We start from the raw sequence: 22,879 nt of genomic DNA, 5'->3' as shown, positions 1-22,879 counted from the left end.
GGCGCATAGTTATGACGACACAGTGGCGAGGGTGAAACGGTCCGGCGAGTTAATAGTTGTTCTTAACTGTTTGCTCAAAACATTGCTTTATTTCTGACTTGCTGCTAGTTTTTACATATGCCAAAGCAACAGAGGGCAGTACAATGTGGATACTGACGCCCCAGCAGCCTAGAGGTAACATTTCGTGTCATGGCGGCGTTTTAAAGAAGCTTTATTTATGACGCTGCAGGCCGGGCAAAGTTAGCGCCTAGATGATGGAGTTAGCAGTTATCTGAGAAACACTAGATTAAAGCATTTAAAGCATGTTTCACACAGGAAGCCTCTGTCTGGTTAGCAGCCCGTTAAGCTGCATGTTTGCTGTGCTGTCATGTGTTTATACTCTGTGTTAATTTAATGTTGCTAAACATGTTAATGTGTTATCTAAGTATCAACATATGATGCTTTGGTTCTAAATGAGCTTATGGCAAGTTGAAATTAAGGGTGGCAACTATAAACAAGACGTCAAATAATCTGAATTTAAATGTTTCCAACAGTCAAAGTCAAAAACTCAAAACCTTTTCTAATTAATGACCTGAATGTGTAATTAAAAAGATTTATGTGTGGATTGATTTACAGTAGGAGCACAACTTCTTACACCACAGGTAACCTGTAGGTAGAAGAGGATTTGATCGCTACTTTGTCAGTCATGTGCTCTATCACATGACCCTCAGTTATTTATACAAAAAAACAAAACAAAAAACAGGTTTGTTCAGGGAATTTTGATTTTACCCAGAAAACAAATATCGAAGACATCAAGAAGAATGTCTGAGTCTGGATCATTTTGCGATAACGTTTTGTTTGTTAAAAGATAAAATGTCCAATTTTCTTAAAAAATTCCTGGATGCAGAACTTCAAAAGGGATGACTTTTAAGTTGGTCTGACCTCCACTGTTGGTAAAATTTTCATGCAAATCCTGCTTTACTTTTTATTTTTTAATGCTAACGAAGAAAAGATCAGAATCAGAATACTTTATTGATCCCTAGGGGAAATTATTTTTTGTTACATTTTTTTTACCAAGAAAATCACTAACCTGCCGTCTGTCACTCACAGCTGAGGCCTGCTATCTCCTCTCGGGTAAAGCGTACGTGGTGGGCCGAAAGAATTGTGACATTCTTCTTCCGAGTGACCAGTCTATCAGCAGGGCTCACGCTCACCTAAGTGCTACAGAGCAGGTGAGACAAGGCAGGGAAATAATCAGGTGGTATGAGCAGAGAACGATCAGTTGTGGTGTTTATATACAGTTTATACACACTCAGTGGTAACTTTATTAGGTACACAAGTGAAATCTATTGAAGTCAAATACAGCTGTGCTGTCCTGTGCTTTAGATGTGCACTTTTTACTCCCCATTTGCTCATATGCTGATGGTGTTTAAATCATTGTTTGAGGTGTATGTAACAACAAAAACCCTGCTACTGCTATGACAACAAGCTTTAATCTTTAAATCTTGCATGCTTTTATTTGATCAAGGCTAGACTAATGTAGATGCTGGTCTTAATGTTTTCCATTGCAGTTTTGCAGCTGTTTCTTTTTTTTTTCTTTTTTTTTTGCCTGTCCCGTTTGGCTCTTTTGCCATCAGAATTATTGTCTAAAGGCGAAGAAAGATGCCCAACGGATTTACTTTACCAAATGGACCATCCCTACGGCCTTGCCGTAATGGTCTATTTGATTCACCTTTTATTGTTTATTTTATTTTATTTTCACTTGCTAAATACGGGACAGACTTGACTGGGGGAAAGAAAGGGGAGAAAGAAAGAGGGAAAGAAAAAGAGCGGGGAAGAGGGACGGGGATAAAGGGCAAAAAACAAAAAACAACAAAATAAGCAGACAAAAAATACATATATCAATCACCTGTTGAGAAAGAAAAAAGAGAAAACAAGCAGAAGAAAAAAAAAAGAGCAACATAATAAACAACATCACGATGATCTATGGGAATATAACAGTAAATACTAAATATTAAACATTATTGTGCACGTAAGATCGACAGCACACAGTGTGCTTTGAGGTAGGAGCCAAAAAGGGTGTAGTTTGTGTGTGTGATCACCTGTGTGTACACCTGTGAGCATGAGCGCGCTTGTATTTAAAAGGTTCCTTAATGTAATGATCTGCTAGAGGGTGTGGGGGGCCACTGCCCCGACCTCCAGGGCATGAAGCAGGTATGGAGGAGATCAAAACTCCAGACATCCAGAGGCCCCCAGAACACAAGAGACCAAGGAAGACCAACAGAGGGGCAGCCGCGCCACTATCCCAGAAAGAGCTGAGGAGAGCCCCAGATGAGGGGTCACTCAGCAGCCACGGAGCAGAAGCCAGGGGGGGTTGCAGTGACGTGCCCGTGAGCTCCGCCGGCAGCCAGCTGTGCCTGAGTGACCGAGCCCCAGGCCGAGAGGCCGAGGGCACCCCACCCCCGAAGTGGCCCGAGCGAGCCCCAGGCTCCAGGCCCCAACAAGCAGCCACCAAGGAGTGAGCCGGTGTGTACCTGGATGCCCATCCCCGGACACAAAGAACCACCAACGCACCGATGTCTGAGGGTGTCTGCCACTGGCAGGGGAAGTGGTGGGGGGAGATAGGCCTCCATACCTTGGAGGGTTTTGCAGCTGTTTTAAAATGCTGCAGCTTGCATTTCAACTGGGAAGAACACACTATCAGTTATTTTTCTGATAGATTTTAAGATTTAATTACTTGTTTTTAAATCCTTAAGTGAACACCCTCCTTCACATCTTGCTTTTAGAGGCAATTAACGATGCACAAATCCAGGGGTTCAAACGTTTCTCAGAGTTTACCCCGTCGTGTCAGATCTGCTGCTTTACCGGCCTGTTTTAAATCTATGCTTAGGGCCTATTCCTAAACTTTAATCCAGCTTGTGCTGAGACTTATTTATTATATGTAATGTTAAGGAAGCAAAGACTTTTTTAGTGCCTTTTTACCTTTTTCCTGGTTTACCAGAGCATCAGTAAAAATCCTTTTGGTATTCCTTGAAGCACCAGTGTGCCTGCATGATGACACTTTGGTACAGAAGGTGGTGCTGTTGCGCTACTCCTACATAACTACGCCTGAATGTAGTAAATCATGCCCACCACTCAGCTGTAATTGTTGTGTAGTCTAAGAAATTCTCCATTTGGTTTTTACCAAAAGCTATGCAAGCTGTGCTGAGTGATGCACTTGCAAAATAAAACACATATGATGTCATTTTAATTGCAATTTTAAAAAACTGCTACATGCTCACACATTGTTTTGTTCTTCTGAGACTCACATGGAGCTCCCACAGTATTTATCAGCTGCCAAATATGGATTGTTTGGCTTGCCAGATCTGTGTGGTTTCTTGTTGCTTGCCTTAAGAAGCTTCTGAATTTGTTTCTTTCTCTTTCTGTTTACTTGATGCCTTTTATTGATACATTCATAAACCTGCTGGACTATAAAACATATCTAAAATGATAAAAATGTCTATTAAAGCTTGACTTTCATTACAGTTTAACTTCTGTGCCATTTTATCTCCCTTGGATGTCACCGTGACCTCCCAAAAATGGTTTTATTCATAATTCAAGAATGCATTAATTATTTCGCATTAATATCTAATCAGAAAAGTGATGGGAGTGATGGAGTCTGGCACATAGTCAACATGTTTGGTCAGATGATGAACGCTGATAGCAATACTGAGACCGATCTTCAGTAAAGACATTGAACATGTGATGGTTGCTCTCATGTATTCTGCTTTTTAGACGCTGACTCTGAAAGACACCTCCAAGTATGGTACATTTGTCAACAACCAACAGATTACAACACCGGTGAACCTGAAATCAGGGGATTTAGTGACTTTTGGGGTTTTTCAAAGCAAATTCAGGTATGCAGAAGAGATATGGTTATATTTCTTGAATTTTTACACAATGTCTTGATGCATGCTTAATCATCCAGGTAAGTAAATCCCAAAAGGTTGATTCTGTTCTGGACGTAGCGTTTTCAGTGGGAGAAACGTTTCATGGTCATGAGAATTTGCATGTTAATGATCAAGGAACTGACCTCCCAGCCCATTATTCATTCAGTGGTGCTAGTTTCAGTCATTGTGCAATGTACTGTTTATAAGGTTGGGGAAACCTGCAGTCAGCTGAGACTGAAGAGGTCAATTGGATGAGTGATGAAACGTTTCCCCCACTGAAAACGCTACATCCAGATGAACAGAATCAACTTTTTGAGAACTTTTACAAAAGCTAATTCTAAAAGGATTGTTTTATCTGCGCATGCATACAAAAAATAACAAGCTCAGTTTCAACTTTGGTTAGCTATACTATTATGAGAGCTGTTTTGTCATATTATTTATTATTTGTACTTGTTTGTTACTGTTCTTACTGTCTTGGTGCAACAGTGACCTCGTAATTTTCTCTTGGATTAATAAAACGTTCTGATTGTGGTTGGTTGTATCTCAATCACCGTGTCCTCTTTGTGTTAGTGTGTTTCATCTGCAGCCAGTCGTGTGTTCATCGTGTTTGGACAACGATGGCCAAGCGTCGCTCTCTCAGGCCGTGCTAGCTTTGGGTGGAAAGCTGGTCAGCAGCTGGTCTCAGGACTGCACCCACCTGGTTATGTCTTCTGTTAAAGTTACCATTAAGGTCAGGACCCGACTTTGTACCATCATTAGCTCCTGTGACATGTTTGTTCGTTACTGTTTTGGTTTTGTTTTTTTCTTAATCAGACCATTTCTGCTCTGCTGTGCTGCTGTCCCATCGTGAAGCCAGAGTTCTTCTCAGAGCTCAGCAGAGCTGTTCAGCAGAAGTTACCGCCTCCTAAAGCTGAGAGGTACAATACAAACCATTCCCATGGATACACAGTAACGCTGAAGCTGAGCTCAACGCTGTCTTCTCTCTGTGTTTTTTAAGCTTCATTCCTGAGATCGATGAGCCCAGCTTGAATAAAGACGATGTTAATCTTGGAGCGGTTCCACTTCGCAAACAGCTTTTCAGTGGACGGACCTTTATTTTCCTCAGCGCCAAACAGGTTAGTCACCTTTTTTTGATCTTGCTGTACAGAGTTCAGGGTTGCAAGTTATATTGTCTGTCATGACTTGTGGTGGCAGTATAACTGCCTTCTGCTTCTTTCTCTCATGATTGGGTTTCATTTGCAAGGTTGGCGGAAACCTCTGAATTTTTTTTATCCTACAAATTCCCACCAACTAGAACTAAATGTTTTCATTTAAAATGTGTATTAACACAGTCTAATGCAAACCAAATTCTTATCTAATCACAATATACACTCACCTGCCACTTTATTAGATACACTTATTCAACTACTCTTTAACAAAAACATCTAATCAGACAATAACATTGCAGCAGCTCACTGCATTTAGGCACCAGAATTTGGTGTAAATAACAAGAAAGCATGGATCCATCCATCCTAATATTTAACAAAGACATTAGCGCATACTTCAGTACTTCTTGTGTAGAATTTATGGTTAAGTCCCATTGTGATAAATCATATATGGATAAATAAATAAAAACACCTGGTTGTGCAGATGAGGTGAGTTCTGGTGCACCGCAGGGCATTTTCACATTATGAAACCTCATCAGGGACATAAACTTATCTCTGCTGTCTTGTTTGGCCTTTTCTCTTATGTGAGATGAATGAGGTTAAAGACCTAATGGATTCATCTTTTTATCCTTTTTACATGTTTTTCTTTTGACGTGCACACTCTGCTAACTGTAATGTGGTATTTTTGTTAACTTTATACAACCTACGTTGCATCCATGCTTTGAATAACTAACTTTTTGGCTTCAAATTATCATTGGAATGTAAATAAATATGACACCATCCATATTTAGATTGTCTGCTTATCTGCTTTGCTTTCACTGTGCAGCAGGGATGATATCTCACAGGAAACTGAAGGCATGCGCGCACAATGAAAGCAGAAAACAGTGCTTTTGTTTTCTCTGTAGCTCTGGGTAACTTTCCCCAGGTAGCTGAAGTGCTGGATGCTGGAACAATTGAAATAACTATAAACTTCACCAGGCAAAAAGAGCTTTTGTCTGAGGAGGCAAAGGAGGTGAAGGTGAAATTCAAAGGAGCCAAAAGCAATCTCTGGGCAGATATTCACTCAAGAGTTTGGCATGAGGGGCATCCTTGTTAAACTGATGTTTCTATGTTTATCTGTAGTTTATTTGTGTATGTGTGTTAATATGCGGCTCCTCTATGCTGTTTCCAGCTGAAGCGCCTTCGTGTGGCAGTGAGTTTTGGAGGTGGCAGGAGTCAGCTGCTGGAGGAGGGCAGCCTGCCTCGTGACCTGCTGGAGTCTCCGCAGAGCTGTGTGGTCGATTTTACAACAGGTGCCTCCCAAACTCTGCTGTCTCCCTCCGCAACAGAGTGGGCAAACTCTGTGAAGAGCATCGTTGAAAGGTTCACACTCCCTTTGTTCTGCAGGGTGTTGATCATTTGTTTGTGTTGACTGAATGATTTCTGAACCTTTCTCCTTTTAACACTGGCACAGAAAAGGCCTTCGAGTCATCACAGAGTCTGAAATCGGTCTGGCTGCCATCTATGCTTCCTGTGAAAAATACTGCAATCCCTCAAGCTCAGACTCAGGTGGCTGACCAAACAAAAAAACACACACAAGAGTTTCTATAGTTATTTGTTTTCTTATACGTTTCCTCGAATTGCTTTGTTTCTTTTTTGTGTCTTAGACTCTGTACCAAAAGTGACACCCAGAATCCCAAGCGCCTCGCTGTCACAGAGCGTAGCTGTGGATGAGACCGTGTTACCTGCAGCATCGCAGAACATCACGGCGTATGCAGCGAACACAGAGACATCACACAGGTTCAGACAAGCACTTACAGACACCATGATGTCCCCGTCAAAAACGTTGCCTTAGTCGTCTTCTTCATCTGAGGTGTTTTAGTTCACTTTTTTGCGTTTTCAGGATGCGGGTTTCTGAGGTCACCGGGGTGACGTCGGTAGGGGAGACGCCTGAGAAGAAGCCGCACCAGTATGCCAGTCAGCTGCGTGTATCCAGCCTCGTGGCTCAGAAAACGACCACTCAGTGTGTTGTGGATGAAACAATGAGCTCATCGTTCACCACTGCAGCAAACGCAGAATCACAGAAGAAGTCTGAATCCAAGCTAGCAGGTAGCTGCATGAGTGAATCAGAGATACAACGATTGATAGTTTTCTTACATTGTCTGAGCTTCACAGAGGACTAATCCAGCACCCGTGCTGTATTTTTACTCCTCGGCCATAAAAAATGCAGGTATAGGGTTTTGTTGTGGGTGCCGTGAATACGATAACTCAAGAACAAGACGATATAGGATTTTGAAATTACTAAAAATCTCAGACGAGTTTAAAACATGGCGACCTTGACCTCAAGGTCAGTCATCTACCTTGTCAACAGCTATGCATGTTCCAGCCTAATACCTGTTCTGCTAATATCTTTATTTTTAAAAATGAGTGTTTTTCTGTTTCAGGTGAAGACGGTTTTGACATCAGACCACAGCCATCAACTCCTAAGACTAACAGTGGCACCAAGACTTTCCCTCCGAAGCAGTCTCCTCAGAAACCAAAAATCTCTTCACAAGCTTCTCCGCAGAAACAGTCGACTCTGACCACTTTCTTTCAGCCAGCCAGCAAGAAAAGGTAAATCTGTGTTTAGGATTGAAAAAGAAAACCCATAGCAGGAAATCACACTGTTTAGATTTTTTTTTTTTTAAAAAGTTTTGAAGACAAACGTGTGACTGTTTTCTCTCATGGGACCTCAAATTATGACACTTCAGATCTTTGCAAATTAATCTCTGTCATACTGGAATAAAGAGGAAGTAGTACCACATGAAATGAATCTTTTTCATATATATATATATATATATATATATATATTTACTTTAATATAAATTATTTAATTGAAACCAGTTAAAGAAAAAAACTTTATCTATTTCTGCCCATCTCTCTCTATTTTATCCTCTCATCCAGGCATTTGGAGGACGAGCCCTCAGCTGTCACGTCAGAGCCAAAGCGACCTGCACTAGCATCATCCGTCACTGCTCGGGCACCACACACCCCAGCCGTGTCTGAAGAAATCCCCCCACTTACACACAGAGGCCCTGCTACTGTGTCCCAGACTCCACTCAGGTCAGCAGCTGATTTGTTCGCAGGACGGTCAGAGGCTCGCTCAGAGGAACCACAGAGTAGAAAGAGGAAGGAGATGGAAGATGTGATACAGATGGAGGAGCTGGAGTCCATTATGTCTGAAGATATGGACTGCTTTGATGAGCAACCCTCAATTAATCAAGGCCAGCAAGCAAAACCTGAGCACAGTTCAGCTAAACAGAAACAAGTTTTAAATACTGCGGAGTCTTCGAGCAAGAGGCAACGGGTCCACCTAGAGAAAAATGGGATAACCAATCAAGGGCCACAGGCAGGTTCGGAGAAAGAATCGAGTTTGCAGAAGAACAGCCAGCAATCTGAACAGCACGCTGTCCGTATTAAGACAGAGCCAGCTGACCCAGCTGACTACACAATGGCTAATCGTGGGTCGAGTAAACTAGAAGAAATGTCATCAGCCAGTACGAGTAAAGATGTGATTCCTTTTGAAGAAGATGATGTGTCCTTCATTGAGGTGAGGAAAGATGATTTACTGTCTGTAATTCAGTCTGCAGACAACTGAAGCTGAAACTGAAACTACATCAGTATACCCAACTATAACCCAGCTATGTTTGAGAATGATTATTTCTCAGTTTCCACCTTTTTTTTTAGGATTTAGAACTACTCAATGCAGATATTCCTCAGCCTAAAGAAGAGATTAAAAGCCCTCTGAAACCAGTTGTGATCAAACAGGAAGTCCAAGTGAGTTGTTCCCTTTTCCTCCTGAAGACCAAGCTCAGTTTTCTTGCTCATTTCTAGTAGAAGAAATATTTTTAAGCTTTATATATGTGACTATATTAACAGTCTGTGTATTTAATGAATCTCAAAGACCTATCGGGTAAGGGTGGGGTATAAAAAACAACCTGATACGATGTAGTATCGTGATATTTTGCGTGGTGATATTGTATCGATACAGGGCCACCAAATATCGATATTTTATGAAATATGTTAAAACACTGAGTTCACTACAAACAAGAGGCTTCATCCCATGAAATCAGCTCAACTGAAAAATGCCCAACACTTAGCTGGACAATAATAATTCAGAGCAAACTTGTGGTCCAGCCATATGAGTAAAAATCAGACAGCAGATTGATATGGCGGGTTTTAGTGACAGTGATGCTGAAGTGAGATAACTTTATCTTATTGAATAAACCAGATATTGATAAAGTTGAACTTTTAGGACATAATTTGCTGTTGAAAAGAGGTGAGAAATCATAAAAATATCTTATTGCAATACTCGGTATATTACAGCATTTTAGAAATCGCATCGGAGCATGCATGGCCTTCATTTGAAGCTGTCTATCATCCAGGCGTTGGTAGTTTAGCCTAAGCTTTTCAGGGTTCATACTGCATATAGCCTGAGCACTGTGTTTCTGTTTTAGCTGCTGTTTTATACCATATAAATGTCTTAGAAAGAAGCCTGCCTGACAGAAGTGCGTTGTTGCAGGAGTCAAAGATCGATGAAGACCTTCCTAAGAAGCTTCTGTTGGTGGAGTTTAAATCTCTCACCGTGGCAGCTCCTCCCAAAGCCAAGCAAAATCAGATGCAGGGCAACGGCCACATAAAGAACTTCAAATGTTTCCGCAAGGTCAGCCGGTGATGACTCACGCACACTGCGCACACACACACACACACACACACACACACACACACACACACACACACACACACACACACACACACACAGCAGAGACTCATTTCAAATGTAAAATAAGTCATTAAATAAATTATTCAGTTAATTCAGTTTTCCATCCAACAATATGTGTCACCCCTGGGTAAGTTAAAAAAAAAAAAACACACACACACTCACATTTCAAGATCTGAAGTGAAAGTTTAAAAATAAAAGATTTTTAATTGTTTTAAGTATTTTTGCATAATCAGTTAATCTTCTTCATAAAATTTCCTTTATTTTTAAAGATATGTTTTTCTGAGTTTATCAGATGTTCTAATTCGACTTTAAGACTTGACAAAGACCACGTCTGTGTTTTGTTTTTTTGTTTTTTTGGTTGGTTTTTTTTTTGGTTTTTCTGTGACACAGAATCGTGTGCCGGGCTCGGAGGGCTTTCATCACATTATTGGAGGATCTGATATGCTGGTTCACAACCGGGGCAAGAACTCTGATCTGGATGAATGGCTGAAAGATGCAGCTGAGGTGCTGTCGCCCCTCTTATTTGTTTATTATTTGTTCTATTCTTTGATTTATGACTTTGAATTGAATGAATTTTTGTCTGTCTCAGGAGGAGCAACAGAGCAGGAGGGACGAGACCATAGGAGATGATCTCTTTAGGTGAGAAATGGGATCTAATAATCTTTAACGAGACCACATGAAGTAACCTCGTTATTCCTTTACAGTGTCCTTAAAACGCATCTATGCCTTCTGTGCCACAGTTCAGCTTGACAATTTTATTTTGGCCGCGTCTTCGGTTTGTCACACAGATTTAGTATATTGTTAGCTTTGCTTGTTTTTTGTGACCTGATGTCTGACAACAAAAGGGACTGACCAGCTCACCAGGGTTCTCAAACTTTCGATCTGATCTAAGAGAAACCCGTGTAAAACTCGGAACAAGTCAAACACTAACGTGTTGACTTTATCAAAAATAGGATACACACAAAATAGAATTTATATAATTCATATTTGAAATGAAATCAGCCTTGAAAAATTGTACCATAATGAAAACACAAAGCACATCTAAGCTATCATTTCCTAAGAAATTATATGTAAATTATGTTTCACTGGAGCAACTGGGCAACTTATGTGTTGCTCATGTTCAAAAGTTCGATGCGTTGAGGAATAAAAGCCAGATTTATTTAGGAGGGACAACAGGGCCGTGCAGATGGTAGTAGTTTAAAGGGGCGGGGGTGATGCCTGACATCCTTCACAATGTTATTTGCCTTACTCCATCCATGGTCCCTATAAATGCTTTCTAAGCTTGGTAATGCAGTTCCCAACAGCTTACTAGCTCGTGCTGCTGTCTTGCCTCAGATGCATTTTCAAACCAACAAATGATACAGCAAGTAAACACAATTTCAGTAAAGGCACAACAAAACATGTGATGCATTTTAAAATCTGCTTAGAAAGATAAAAGTTTCCTTGAAAACTATGTTCTTTGTTGTGTCTTACTATCCATGAAGAGTCCCGTTTCAGTCTATAGTCAAGCACAACTCAACTCCAGGGAGCTACTCATGTGCATGTTTGGGACCAAACTGGTGGTCCAAATGATGCCAGGAGGATGCCTGGATGTTGCTTTTTAGAGGTTTTCTTGTTGTTGCCTCTCCTGTGCACCTCTTGTTACTTTAATGTGCACCAAAGCAGGTGAAATGGATTCACACTGGATAATACTTCCTAACAGTTCCTACAAAAAGCTCCAAATCCTTTCCCATTAATTGTTGACCGTGTTGTCATTCAAGTGAAACCTTCACATCTCCCTCTCTCATAGAAGAGCTGTTTGCTCTCATCCATGACAGCCTGGGAGGTAAAAATACTCCAAAGGTTCTGCGAAGCCTCAGCTGCTACACTCAGGAGCACAAGACATAATTAGCCGAGAATTATGGATACGGGGCTTCAGCAGCTCCAGCTTAACCAGTCAGAACCTAGAGATTGTTTCGTCACCACCGTTGCCTGGGTAACGGGTGATGTAAGCCGGCGCTGGCGTGTTTTCTTTGACTAAGCAGAAAAGAGACCGTCTGAGATTGATTTTGTGTGTGTGTGTGCGTCAAGGCTGAGTTGTTTGATCACTGAGTCATGCTCAGTCAGTCATGCGTAGTAAGGGAACAGACTCTGCTGCTAAGAAAACAGTCCAGTACTTTTTTTTTTTTTTTTTTTTTTAACGTCTAAACCAAGTTTCCAGACGTGGTTTATTGGGAGCTTGTTTGCTTTGAGCTGTTCAAACACTGTCCCCATTTTACAGGGCTAATTTGGGCTGTTTTTTATTGTTTGTTCAAAATGCCTCTTAGGACATTGAGGAGTGATGCATGAGGAATGTTAAAAGCCCGTACTGAGATTGTCCTTTTTGTGTGTGTGTCTTTAGGTACAACCCCACTAAACTAAGCAAGAGAAGATGAAATGCCTTCGTTTCAACATCCTCCAGAGGGGATTCATTTCAGAGGTACAGGAAGTATCAGCCCTGTGTGGAAGGACTCCAGAAATAACTTCATGTGTCTCTTTATGTTTGTATTTCATTTGTAAGTCATTGTTTTGGTTGCTGTTCCTGTTCTGTTTTTTTTTTTTGTTGTTGTTTTTTAGCTCGTCTAATTAAGCCACTGACAGAAGCAATGTAACCAAAAAAATAGTCGCATGTTCAGAGATTTTTTTTTCCCAGTTTTTATTTGTCAATAATAAAAAACATGGCATACAAAACATTAAAAATGCTTCAGTTGTACAAGAGAGCTTCAAAACTCTACATGCTGAAAGCAGCTTTTCCTTCACTTTGAAGTTTAAGACCCAATGTGTTCCCTGGTTTTAGCAGAACTACAGTAGAAACTCCAGAGGGATTCAAGTGTTACCGTTTCTTAAGCGATCTCTAGAGAGCTGACCTCGCAGGCACTTTACCAGATCTGAGACTGTTCAGATAAAGAGTCCTCGTGCCAAGCATTTGCTGGCCTTTCTGTGCAGATAGCTAAATCCTACCTGCCCCCACATAATCACAGATAGTGTGGCTTATAAGTTAAGGGTTAATTTGGCATTCAGCATGAATTGTGCAATAACAGAAGTTTTTTTTTTTTTAGTGGGCTACAGTGTGGCAAAAGTAGTCAGGGGACTGCCTTCAAACACAATTTGAAATAACAATAAGGTTATATAGCTTAAGTTTTTGATTCCTAAGTTACCTTTCGAAATCTGTACAAGTCTGAACAGAAAATATAAATAATCTTGTTGCTTTAGAAGCTATGATCAGGTGTGTCTTACCTTGATGTAACAGCCTCATATTTTTCTGTTTAAGTAAAGACAGTAATCTCCATTTTTGAGTCATTCAGCCCCCTGTGTCGTCCTTAAATTCACTCTTCTCGCATCTGTCCTCCTAGCACTTTACTGTCTGTTAGCTCTTCAGCTGCTGCTAGGCAAAAGTTCATGCCTGCATGCATATATTTAATATTTATATCAAAACAGTAGTCCAAGTACATGAAAATAGTTCAAGGTATAACTCAGGTGGAACACAAGTATCAACATTTTCACTAGTTAACTGTTATATGAGTGTCAAAACAGTACTGCTTTAATCTATTCTGTTAGTGGAAAAAGTAATATGACTACGTTACATCTTATTTAGTAATGCATTGCCCCCGACACTGACTTATTTTGTACTGAAGGGGGGCAAAAAACAAAAAAGATCAAAACGTCACATCACATCACAGTAAAGAAAGCATGAGCTGTGCGTGAGCGGCAAAAAAAAACATTTATTCATGCACATTATTCAGACAGGGATTCAATTAAAAACAGGAATTAAAAATTGATTGCTACGGTCACTTTTTAATAACCTTTCTCTTATTTGGCACTTAACAAAACAGTCATGGCTGTTTACTGTGATAGTGTAATGAAATGGGCAGACATGAGGTGCAATCAAAATGTTCTAGGACTGCGCTTGTAAAAATCAAAATGCTTGCTTGACTTAAATTTGGTCTATATCCCCTTCAAGGTTAACTTCCTGTGCACCGCTGGGCTGCTGTCAGTTTGACGTTATTTTTAGGTCGCTTTGTAGCGGTGTAAATTTTGTTAATAAATAATTTTTAGTAGTTTTTGTAAATAATCTTCTTCTTTCTGACAAAAACTTGGGGTTCGGGTTTGCATGCTTCGGGTCTCACTCCTCACCTGATGCTCTACTTCTGAGCTTGGAAACTATGGACTCTACAGTGACATCTGCAGGATTGTACTCAGACATGAGAGTTAAGTTGATTTAAACAGAGATTTTGAAGCTTCGTGAAATCACAGACTTTGGACTCTCAAGAAAATATTTAAAAACAGCGCCCTGGAGATATGCAAGAAGAAGATCTTGAAGGAGAGATCTTTATTTTGTTGTTGTTGTTGCTTATGAGCCCACCCCAACTGGTCACGGCAGATGTGCGCCCCTCCCTGAGCCTGGTTCTGCTGGAGGTTTCTTCCTGTTAAAAGGGAGTTTTTCCTTCCCACTGTCACCAAAGTGCTTGCTCATAGGGGGTCATATGATTCTTGGGTTTTTCTCTATTGTAGGGTCTACCTTACAATATAAAGCCTTGAGGTGACTTTTGTTGTAATTTGGCGCTGTATAAATAAAAATTAAAATTGAAATATGTGCAACTGTTTGTTTGTACCATGTAGACATGTATAAAAGTAGAGCTTTACAAAACAGTATAGCTCTACATGTCAATACAATTTAGGAAAACGGCAGTGAATATTTGACCTGTTTGGTGGATCATGTTTCACACCATTAGTAAAAACCTATTAAATTAATATAATGATAGCTCAGTATTAAATCCTGATATGAGATTATGTAGTGGGCTTTTTAGCCCTTTAAAACATCATCATCAAATTACATAAATGCAAATGGATTAAATTAAAAAATAAATAAATACTGGATGGTATAACTGTAAAAGTTTGTGTTCTGCAGTTTTAAAGCTCTTTAGCTCCATATGGGTTTAGATTAGGATAAGCTAGTGTTTATTCTGCCCAGATTTATTTTTTAAAAGTGCAGTAAGTATTCTAATTCTGGTATTTGAATAAATACATTATCAAGGCGAGACTCATTACTCTTTTAGCGAGATTTGAATTAATAATATATAATTGCCATTTATTTTCAAGGGTAAAGTTAAAGACTCATACTGGTGTTTCTTATTTTTTTTCCTATTCAGTGATTTTTTTCTTAAATAATTCTCTGAGTAAAGATAGGAAGTGTGCGTCTAAACAAAAATAAAAATGTTAGTTTTTGGCTGAGGTGTTTCACACACTGACTTTGACAATACTTAAAAAGGAGAAAAATGTGAAACACCAGAATGAGCTTTTAATAAACCTAAGTTTTTAATAAACCTAAGTTTTTCCATGATATTTGAGTCCAAACAGTAAAATTAGCAGTGGGTGTGCAAGAATACATTCAGATCTACTTTAAATTATTTGCATAGAAAACCTTGGAGTAGCAGTATAACTGAAGCAACAGGTCAAATTTATCAGACTATAGCTCCAACTACCTGCAATAGCAGCTAAAAGCAGAAACTCCCATAGCAGGCTCAACAATCAGGAACATTAGGACTTCTGACGCCTCAGTCACACTAGAGTAAAAATATGATGGCAACCTCATTACAACAAGGAAAAATCTGTGGTCACCGGTGATTGGGTTTAATTTTTTTTCTGTCAGCAACCAAGTGGAGACCCAGAGGCTGAGCGTTGAACATACTAAACTTCTAGCAAGGTGACTGCGCAGGTTGCCATGTGGTGTTTTAAGTTCTGAATTCACTAAATTACATCGACAGGTATAATAAATAATAAATACTCTGACAGGGTTCAGAGTAAATACGTGGTTCCTGGATTATTTTTCATTGAAAAACCCCCCAAAACATTCCCCTGCATTGGATAATTTGGAGAGCCCTGATATGATGCCGACACCTCCAAAGCCCCAACAGATTCTCATTCTGGATGGCACCACCATCCAGAATGAGAATAAATATTTTTGTGGCAACAGATTTGAGACTTTCACTGATTTTTCACAATTTATCTCTGTATTATCACAAACAAATTGCGCATGATTTCCTTCTTGACCCAAACTGATCCCAGATTGGCTCAGTCACTCACAAAGTTGCTTTGAACACACCAGCTGATTGCGAGTAGTTGCAGACCTGCTCCCCATTTTCAAAGCAACCATCTCAAAGGCAACACAATTGCAAGTTCATTGCAGATAGTTGCAATACATTTCTATTTTCCCTAGTGTGACTGTAGCCATGAAACTGTTGGGTTACAGTGTGTCACAGAACAAACACTACTTGTGGCTGAATTCCAGTTTGTAGGTTTTGTAAGTCGGACCACTAAACCATCACTTACATCAGTAAGTTGGATGAGAATTAACAAGTGTCCTTTATTTTTTTAGTTTTCCCTACAGGCTAAGCTAAAAAAGATTTAAAGCATGATACAACATCGAGTTAAGCATTGTTAGTAGATGAATTGAAGACACATGGTGAATGAATAAATAACCCTGATGAGTGTAAGGTCCTGTTCAGTTATGAGGTTACAGACTGACTAGAAAACGTTGGCACACAGTAGCTTGGACATATGGGGACTTCACATGAAGTCAGACAAGACTCTTGAAAGTTGTCTTTTGTTTCGTTAGAAACAAATTAAAGTACAACCATTGTCTTTTTGGTCTTAAAAAGTTGTAAAAATGCTTTAGCTTTGATGAGAAAACACTGCATTAATGAAGAAAATATATTAAAAGTTTCTCCTCACCTTTTATATCATGGTAAAAGGGTTTGAAATGTGTGCCCTAAGATCAACGTGTCGCACTCTTTTCCTCATCGTGTTTTCACATTATGTTGTTTCCTCCGTTGCTGATGAGCTTCCCTTTCTTCTTGAGTCTCTTCAGCAGACAGGAGGCGATGCCTAACGCACCACCCTTCAAAAAGCGAACAAAGTTGTCTCCCACCAGTGGGCCCATGGCAAACAGACCTGGCTCCTTGGTGCACTCGAAAGTGTAGGGGTCGATATCTATTGGATTTTGCTTGCAGGAGATGGGTCTTGTTGGATCCTGACCCAGGTACTGGCCTTGCCCCTTCAAGAAAAATAAGTCTGGGTTGGTCCCAATCAGAACCAGGACCATGGAGATCTTGAATGCCTTGAGGGAGTTGTTTCCCTGCAGCAAACACTTCATGTCAGACTGGAAGGACACCACACAGTGTTCGGGGAAACTGGTGTAGTCAGGAAACAGGTTAATACTAGCGTTACCAGCCACATTACCTGCAGCAAGCTGAGGCTTTGGGCACATCTTGGCACATACTGAAGAGGCAATACTAACTGCCTGGGGTCTGTTAGAAACAGAAGAGGGAGCCACGTTTGTGTAAGCCTGAGAGCACATCATGTTGTAGACTTTGTGGTACTCTGGGTACAGTGTCTTGGGAAGCTGCTTAAAGATGAGGTCTGAGTCGTCAATTCTCTTGCGAAAAACATGCAACACTCGAATGTTGCTGTTGCAAGCACACAGAACTGCATCGGCAGCGCTTAAACCAGCACCCACGATTAGAACGGGATCGGAGTTCTTATCCAGTTTCCTCTGGCTAACTGCCAAGCCTAGGTCTGAGATACTGTGGAACACAAAAGGCAGATCCTCCCCCTCTACACCCAGTCGAACTGGTGAGTCGGAAGCACCGGTGGCCAGGACTACATTTTCAGCAAACAGGCAGAAAGGGACGTGAGTGTTGTTCTGCACCTGCTGGTATCCCCTTACTTCCCAGAGAGCCCCCCCTCCTCCACTCATTACGCACACTTTTCCATTTCCCTCAAAGCTCTCATTCACTCCATCTCCCACCCCTCCATCTCCTTGATGAGTGTGACCGTTTTCAAGACCTTTTCCATCATGCCCCCGATAGAGTTTCTGGATGGAGGTCACGTAAGTGTTGTCAACAAAGTTCTTTTGAAGACCCTTTAGCTTTACATAGTTACAGTAATAGGATGAGATCTCCTCTGGTGTGGCTCTGTCACTGGTTACATCCCTAGAGCAACAACAGAGACAAAGAGGAGCAATAGTACAGAACCGAACTGAAGCTTGAGCCATATCGTTGCTGTAAACCTTCTCCTCTGTCATTACCTGCGTTTCCCGTTGGTCAAGTCTTTGTAGTTGACCCCGGGGAGCTCCATCCAGATGCCAAGACTAATAGTCAGCATGGAGCCTTCCATTGCCTGAAGTGATGAGAGAGGGAACGCCATAGATTAGACAGGTGAAAACAAAATGGCTGACTTTAAATGTGGACAGATCAAAGTTTGTTACTTACATGCCAAGCACCCCCAGGTGTTCCCCTGCCCAGAACCAGATGTGGGATGTGTTGCTGCTTGTCCCTCCTCCACTGAAGGACAGAAGGGAATTTGTAGCCAAAGTCAGCATTAGGATGCAGGAGTGTGTCGAAAAGCACAGCCACCGGATTACTTGACCTCCCCTCAAGACCTTCACTCAGATATTCCAGATCCTGTAAAAAATAAATAAATGAGGAAAGTCATCCCTATGAGGTACCAGACTGACTTTGGCCATTTTTAAATAAGCAAGGATTGGTAGTTGCTTTGTTTTTTTACCTGTTCGGTAATGGGTAGATGCTTGGTGTCCTGTAGTTTCCTGTATAATATTGGGTTTGGGTGGACAGTTGCTGGGTCTAAGTACGGCTTGTATCCACTCAGCAGGTAGGACAAACAAATACCCGATGGCCCGTTGCCTAAACATAAATCCACATTTGGGAAATTACAGGATAGCATTGCAAAGAGGCACAAGGTGATATATAATACATGTTAGGTTGAAATGTGTGCTTTTTAAGCAGTTTTCAAACCTGCAATGAACATCTAGACGTTTATGGAAGAAGGTGCACATGACACAGAAATAGATGAACTGGCCATAAAACCTTTCTTATTGTGCCTACTCAGTGGTTCAAAGTACATGTGAAGAGGTTAAAGCTCCAGCAATACTTCTCATACAAAAAACAACTTTATTGCTTGAGTTTTTCATCTTGTTGCATTTACAAAAAAGGAATGATCCTCACACAGGACCTCCCTATTCTCTTTTCTGTCTTCTGTGAAGAGCATCTTGCCCTGATTTTCCCAACTATTGATTTGTGCTTTAAAATGTGTGCAGGATTGAAGGATGTATTAGTTATGTTAAACCAGTGAAAGGTCAGGCAAAAAGTTTACCTATGATGACCACAGGGACAGTGGGTGGGTGCTCTTGTGGCAGAGTGGTCTCTTCCAGGAGAGGCATGGCTGCAGCCTGGGCCAGAGCCGGCACTGAGGAGGACAGGAATAACAGAAATGTGAAGAAAGTTCTAGAAATTTCTGTAGCTGCGTCCATTCAGTAGTCAACTAAAAGCAGAGCCTCATTTGCTCTTTGTCCCACTGTTTCCATGTTTCTGGGTCAAATTATTTGAACAGGTTCAAACCAGCTTACTGTCTTTTTGTCTGTCAGAGTTGTTGTTGTCTTATGTTAGCTTAGATCCTGTCTCCGTCGACCATCATCAGCTCACTCAGAAACACACACGGGGGGGGGGCTTTATTCATCCTGTTATTGTGCTTTCACGCCATGGCCCTCCCTGTCTGTCTGGGGCTTCACACACGTGGAAACACCCCGCCACAACACAGCATGCCCCCAGTTTTTGTCATTGCCGTCCCGCCGTGTCCACAAACCCCACGTCCTACCGCACATGGCCCGGGGCAGAGCTAGCCTCTGTTAACCCCGGTACTGCTTTCCAGACAAAAGGGACTTCTAATCAGATTTATGTAGGCCTGGGTCTGTTGTGAAATGTAGCCGTTGAGCATGTGTACTGTGTGTTTGTGTGTTACGCGACAGTGCCATTGTGTGCCCGCCGGGCAGCAAATCCCCCCTGATCACTCCTCCGAGTGGGCCCTAATCCCACTGGGCCTGTTTATGTCTTTACCGCCCCTTTCAATGGCAGCAGGATGAGAATGTGGTCCTGGCATGCTGACAGATCAAATCATCAGAACACCCGCTCCTCTCATAGCCCCCCCACCTCCACCCCAAAATACACACTCACGCTCACTCCCGCCAAAACATTACCCAACGGCTACAGCAAACCAGTGCCCACTTGCCCCACTTTCATACCAACCAAAACAGTGCCCACACCGCCTTTGTACATCCCAAAACTCTGGCACATGTCCCTTAAAACTCCCCGCCGCCCATACAATCTGACTCACTTCCAGTCTCCCCCTCTCTCCCTCCCCCCTGTCTGACCTGTGTCTGTAGACCAACCAGTTGTCTTTGGTTGTCGGTTTATTTACCCTCTTCAATAAAAGCAACGGGATTCCACACATTGCATACCGTATCCATGCCCCCAGTTGGCAGACTGATACTGTTCAGGCCCCTGGTTGATCTGACAAAACAAAAACACCCGTGTGTGCAGTTGTTTTCTTTTGTTTGATCTTTCACCCATAAACCAGTGCTTATGTTATCCCACAGTGGATTTATGTGTGATTTTATCTACAGATAACAAATAAAACTGGACAAAAAAAATGTAAAAAGCCCCTTCCAAGGGCTCACAGAGCACCTGTGCTCTATAATTTCTACATGATGCCACAGCAGCTCATGATGCATCATGAGCAAATCATGAAGCTAGATCTGTGGGCTGCATTTACTGTATCTTTGTGATCAGATATAATGTCATTCAGTGCGCAAAAACAAACAAACAAAAAAAAACCCAGTTAATCCAAAAACGCCGTTTTAAGTTCAGTGAAACCTCGACAGCACAAGTCCTTAACACACAACAGACCAACATCCATAGTTTAAATGTGACGATAATAATATTACACCCCAGGTGTTAGTGCGCTTCATCCTTTTGGGGTTTGTTTTACTCTCTTCCAGCCCGTGTACGCGCCTACATGTGCGCGTTTGCCAGCGTGTAGGACGCACCATACTTTTCTAGAACATGGTGCACGATGTACTGTTAGCTACCTACCACAAACAACTGAAACTTTGTGTTAAGCCTTTACAGCTTCACAGGAATGAACCTATTTGAGGTTAAATGAAAAGCATGCTAAGAAATATTAGTGTGTATAAACCCTTATGTGTACACTCCGTCTCACAGCAGGTTTAACTACACCCTCCTCTTTGCAACTTGAGATCATTTTGCACGGACCAGTCTGCATCTCACTTAAGAAAATTAGATTGAATTCAAAACAGGGCCGGGCTGGTTATACACGGTATCCGGGGATGATGCTGCAGCACGCGCTAAAGGATGGAAAGAATGATGCAGCAGTCTGGTACCCGATCCCAAACACCATCCTCATGGACCAGCAGCCTTATATCTTCCACTACACCGCTGACTCCGGGAAGCCTGCGTCCACTGAATCTCAACGAGCACATGCTACAGCCGCTATTACACCATCATTGCATAATTTAGGTCAAACACACACATGCGGCCATCCGCATCACTCAGTAACAGGATCTCTTACCGAGCTGTGATGTGTGTCAGTATCTCCCGGTCTCGTCCCGTTATCACGACCCACGGCAGCGTTTCAAATCGTATAAATAGCCAGACACCGGTGGGAGGACCTACCCAGCTGTCTGGGGTCTTGTGAGAGATAATAAGCCAACCTCTCTTTCGTCATCACACACACACACACACACACACACACACACACACACACACACACACACACACACACACACACACACACACACACAGCCTTACCTCCGCGAGGTTAAATCCGAGCAGACCTGGTGTATGCAGATCTGATCGATGTGCAAATGTCCACTGAGGGGGGAGATCTTCTGTGTGTCTTGGTGGCAGAGTGTGAAAGAGAGAAACTGCGTCTCCGTTTTCGTCGTCACATGCGCATCTCTGCACCGCCGGGCGCGAGCGCGCTCACGGGGGAGAGCCGGAAGATCAGAGCATCTCTCTCAGCATCCTCGCAGCTCCGCCGACACTGCTGCCCGCTAGGTGGGCTTACCTGAGAGAACAGTTTTATTTATAAGACGTGCACTGCTCAAATGTAGGACAGACACAGTGAGCCCTGCTACAGCTGCATATTATGGTCTGTCTTTATTATTTAAGGACTTAAATATCATATCTGGCTTTTACAATTTGAATTTTTTTTTATTGAGAATGGGACGATATTGGTTAGAAACTTGCATTTTCTTGAAGTTTTAAAGGTAATATTCAGTGCTGTAGGTCATAGTTGCCAGATTTCTGGACAATACAGCCTGTGTGCATTTTAGGTTGTGACACACCTATTTTTCAGTTACTCTAGATGAAAAACTACATTTATTTTATTATTGTAACCATATTATTATTTTTACACTTATCACTATTAAACCTTTATTTAAATAGGTTGTCTCAGTGAGACTCAGATCTCTTTTTCAAGAGAGAACTGTCTAGGACCAAAGCACATAGAGACATTACACAATCTTGTGAAAAACAAAGTAAACCCTCTTACATTCCTTAATGTTTAATATATCAGGACATTTAAAAAAAATATCTGGTTCTTAGCAGGTCATAAAATTAGGCAAATACAACCTCAGATCAACACCAAGACGTGAAACAGTGTTATTATTTAATAAAAAAAAATGCAGAAAGCAGTGTGTGAAAAATTGAGTACACCTTTACTACCTTTATAGGGATATAGCATATTAATAAATAATCCTTAAAAGTTTATATATGTCCTCAGCAGATACAAAATGCACTCATAAAACAGGCTCCTTAAAAATAAATTCATACAAATCAATAAGTCATTCCTCACCAGTTTTTTTGTACTAGTATTTGTTGACCTAGCTCATTCTGAACCAGTATGTGGCAAAGGCAAAAAATAAAAATAAAAAAAATAAATAATGTTTGAAGAATAGATTTTATCCTTTTGTTAAAAATATATACAAACAATTTGGCTTTTTTAATTTCTTTTAACAGCTTGCGTAATCACTTATAAAACCGCTGATTCTCCCTCTGCTCTTAAGATAAAGGAAACGTCCATTTGACACATCCCTGGTTAAGGTGAAGTTGATTCACAGTTAGTGAGAATGGGAGCCCCGCCTCCCCGCTTCATCATCCAATAAGCGGAGAGAAAAGAACCACTACTTCCTG

The 22,879-nt window shown here is 41.3% G+C and overlaps 2 protein-coding genes across 3 annotated transcripts; one reads left to right on the top strand and one right to left on the bottom strand.

The window, feature by feature from the left end:
• The first annotated feature begins 25 nt into the window (after positions 1-25).
• On the top strand, positions 26-14,481 carry nbn (nibrin). The gene is made up of 17 exons (XM_063486995.1): positions 26-174; positions 1,090-1,211; positions 3,754-3,875; positions 4,479-4,638; positions 4,722-4,825; positions 4,906-5,023; positions 6,225-6,415; positions 6,507-6,601; positions 6,700-6,832; positions 6,936-7,141; positions 7,477-7,645; positions 7,976-8,621; positions 8,759-8,848; positions 9,594-9,734; positions 10,185-10,298; positions 10,384-10,433; positions 12,175-14,481. Exons 1-17 carry the CDS (start codon positions 144-146, stop codon positions 12,206-12,208), a joined length of 2,526 nt encoding a protein of 841 aa, XP_063343065.1. The 5' UTR covers positions 26-143; the 3' UTR covers positions 12,209-14,481.
• Positions 14,482-15,161: 680 nt separating this feature from the next.
• osgin2 (oxidative stress induced growth inhibitor family member 2) lies at positions 15,162-21,598 on the bottom strand. Of its 2 annotated transcripts, none has more exons than XM_063486708.1 (6): positions 21,494-21,598; positions 18,984-19,076; positions 18,378-18,514; positions 18,083-18,274; positions 17,899-17,990; positions 15,162-17,803 (listed from the first exon to the last, which is right to left on the bottom strand). In XM_063486708.1, the coding sequence occupies exons 2-6, from the start codon at positions 19,048-19,050 to the stop codon at positions 16,621-16,623; spliced, it is 1,671 nt and encodes a 556-aa protein (XP_063342778.1). In that variant the 5' UTR covers positions 19,051-19,076; positions 21,494-21,598; the 3' UTR covers positions 15,162-16,620. The 2 variants fall into 2 exon arrangements, with proteins under 2 accessions (XP_063342778.1, XP_063342779.1); XM_063486709.1 differs by lacking the exon at positions 21,494-21,598 and adding an exon at positions 21,255-21,351.
• Between the last annotated feature and the right edge of the window lie 1,281 nt (positions 21,599-22,879).

This window comes from Pelmatolapia mariae, linkage group LG10_11 (genome assembly GCF_036321145.2).
Source record: "Pelmatolapia mariae isolate MD_Pm_ZW linkage group LG10_11, Pm_UMD_F_2, whole genome shotgun sequence".
NCBI lineage: Eukaryota > Metazoa > Chordata > Actinopteri > Cichliformes > Cichlidae > Pelmatolapia > Pelmatolapia mariae.
The sequence above is the reverse complement of the archived record's forward strand: the minus strand, read 5'-3'. Positions and strand labels throughout refer to the sequence as shown.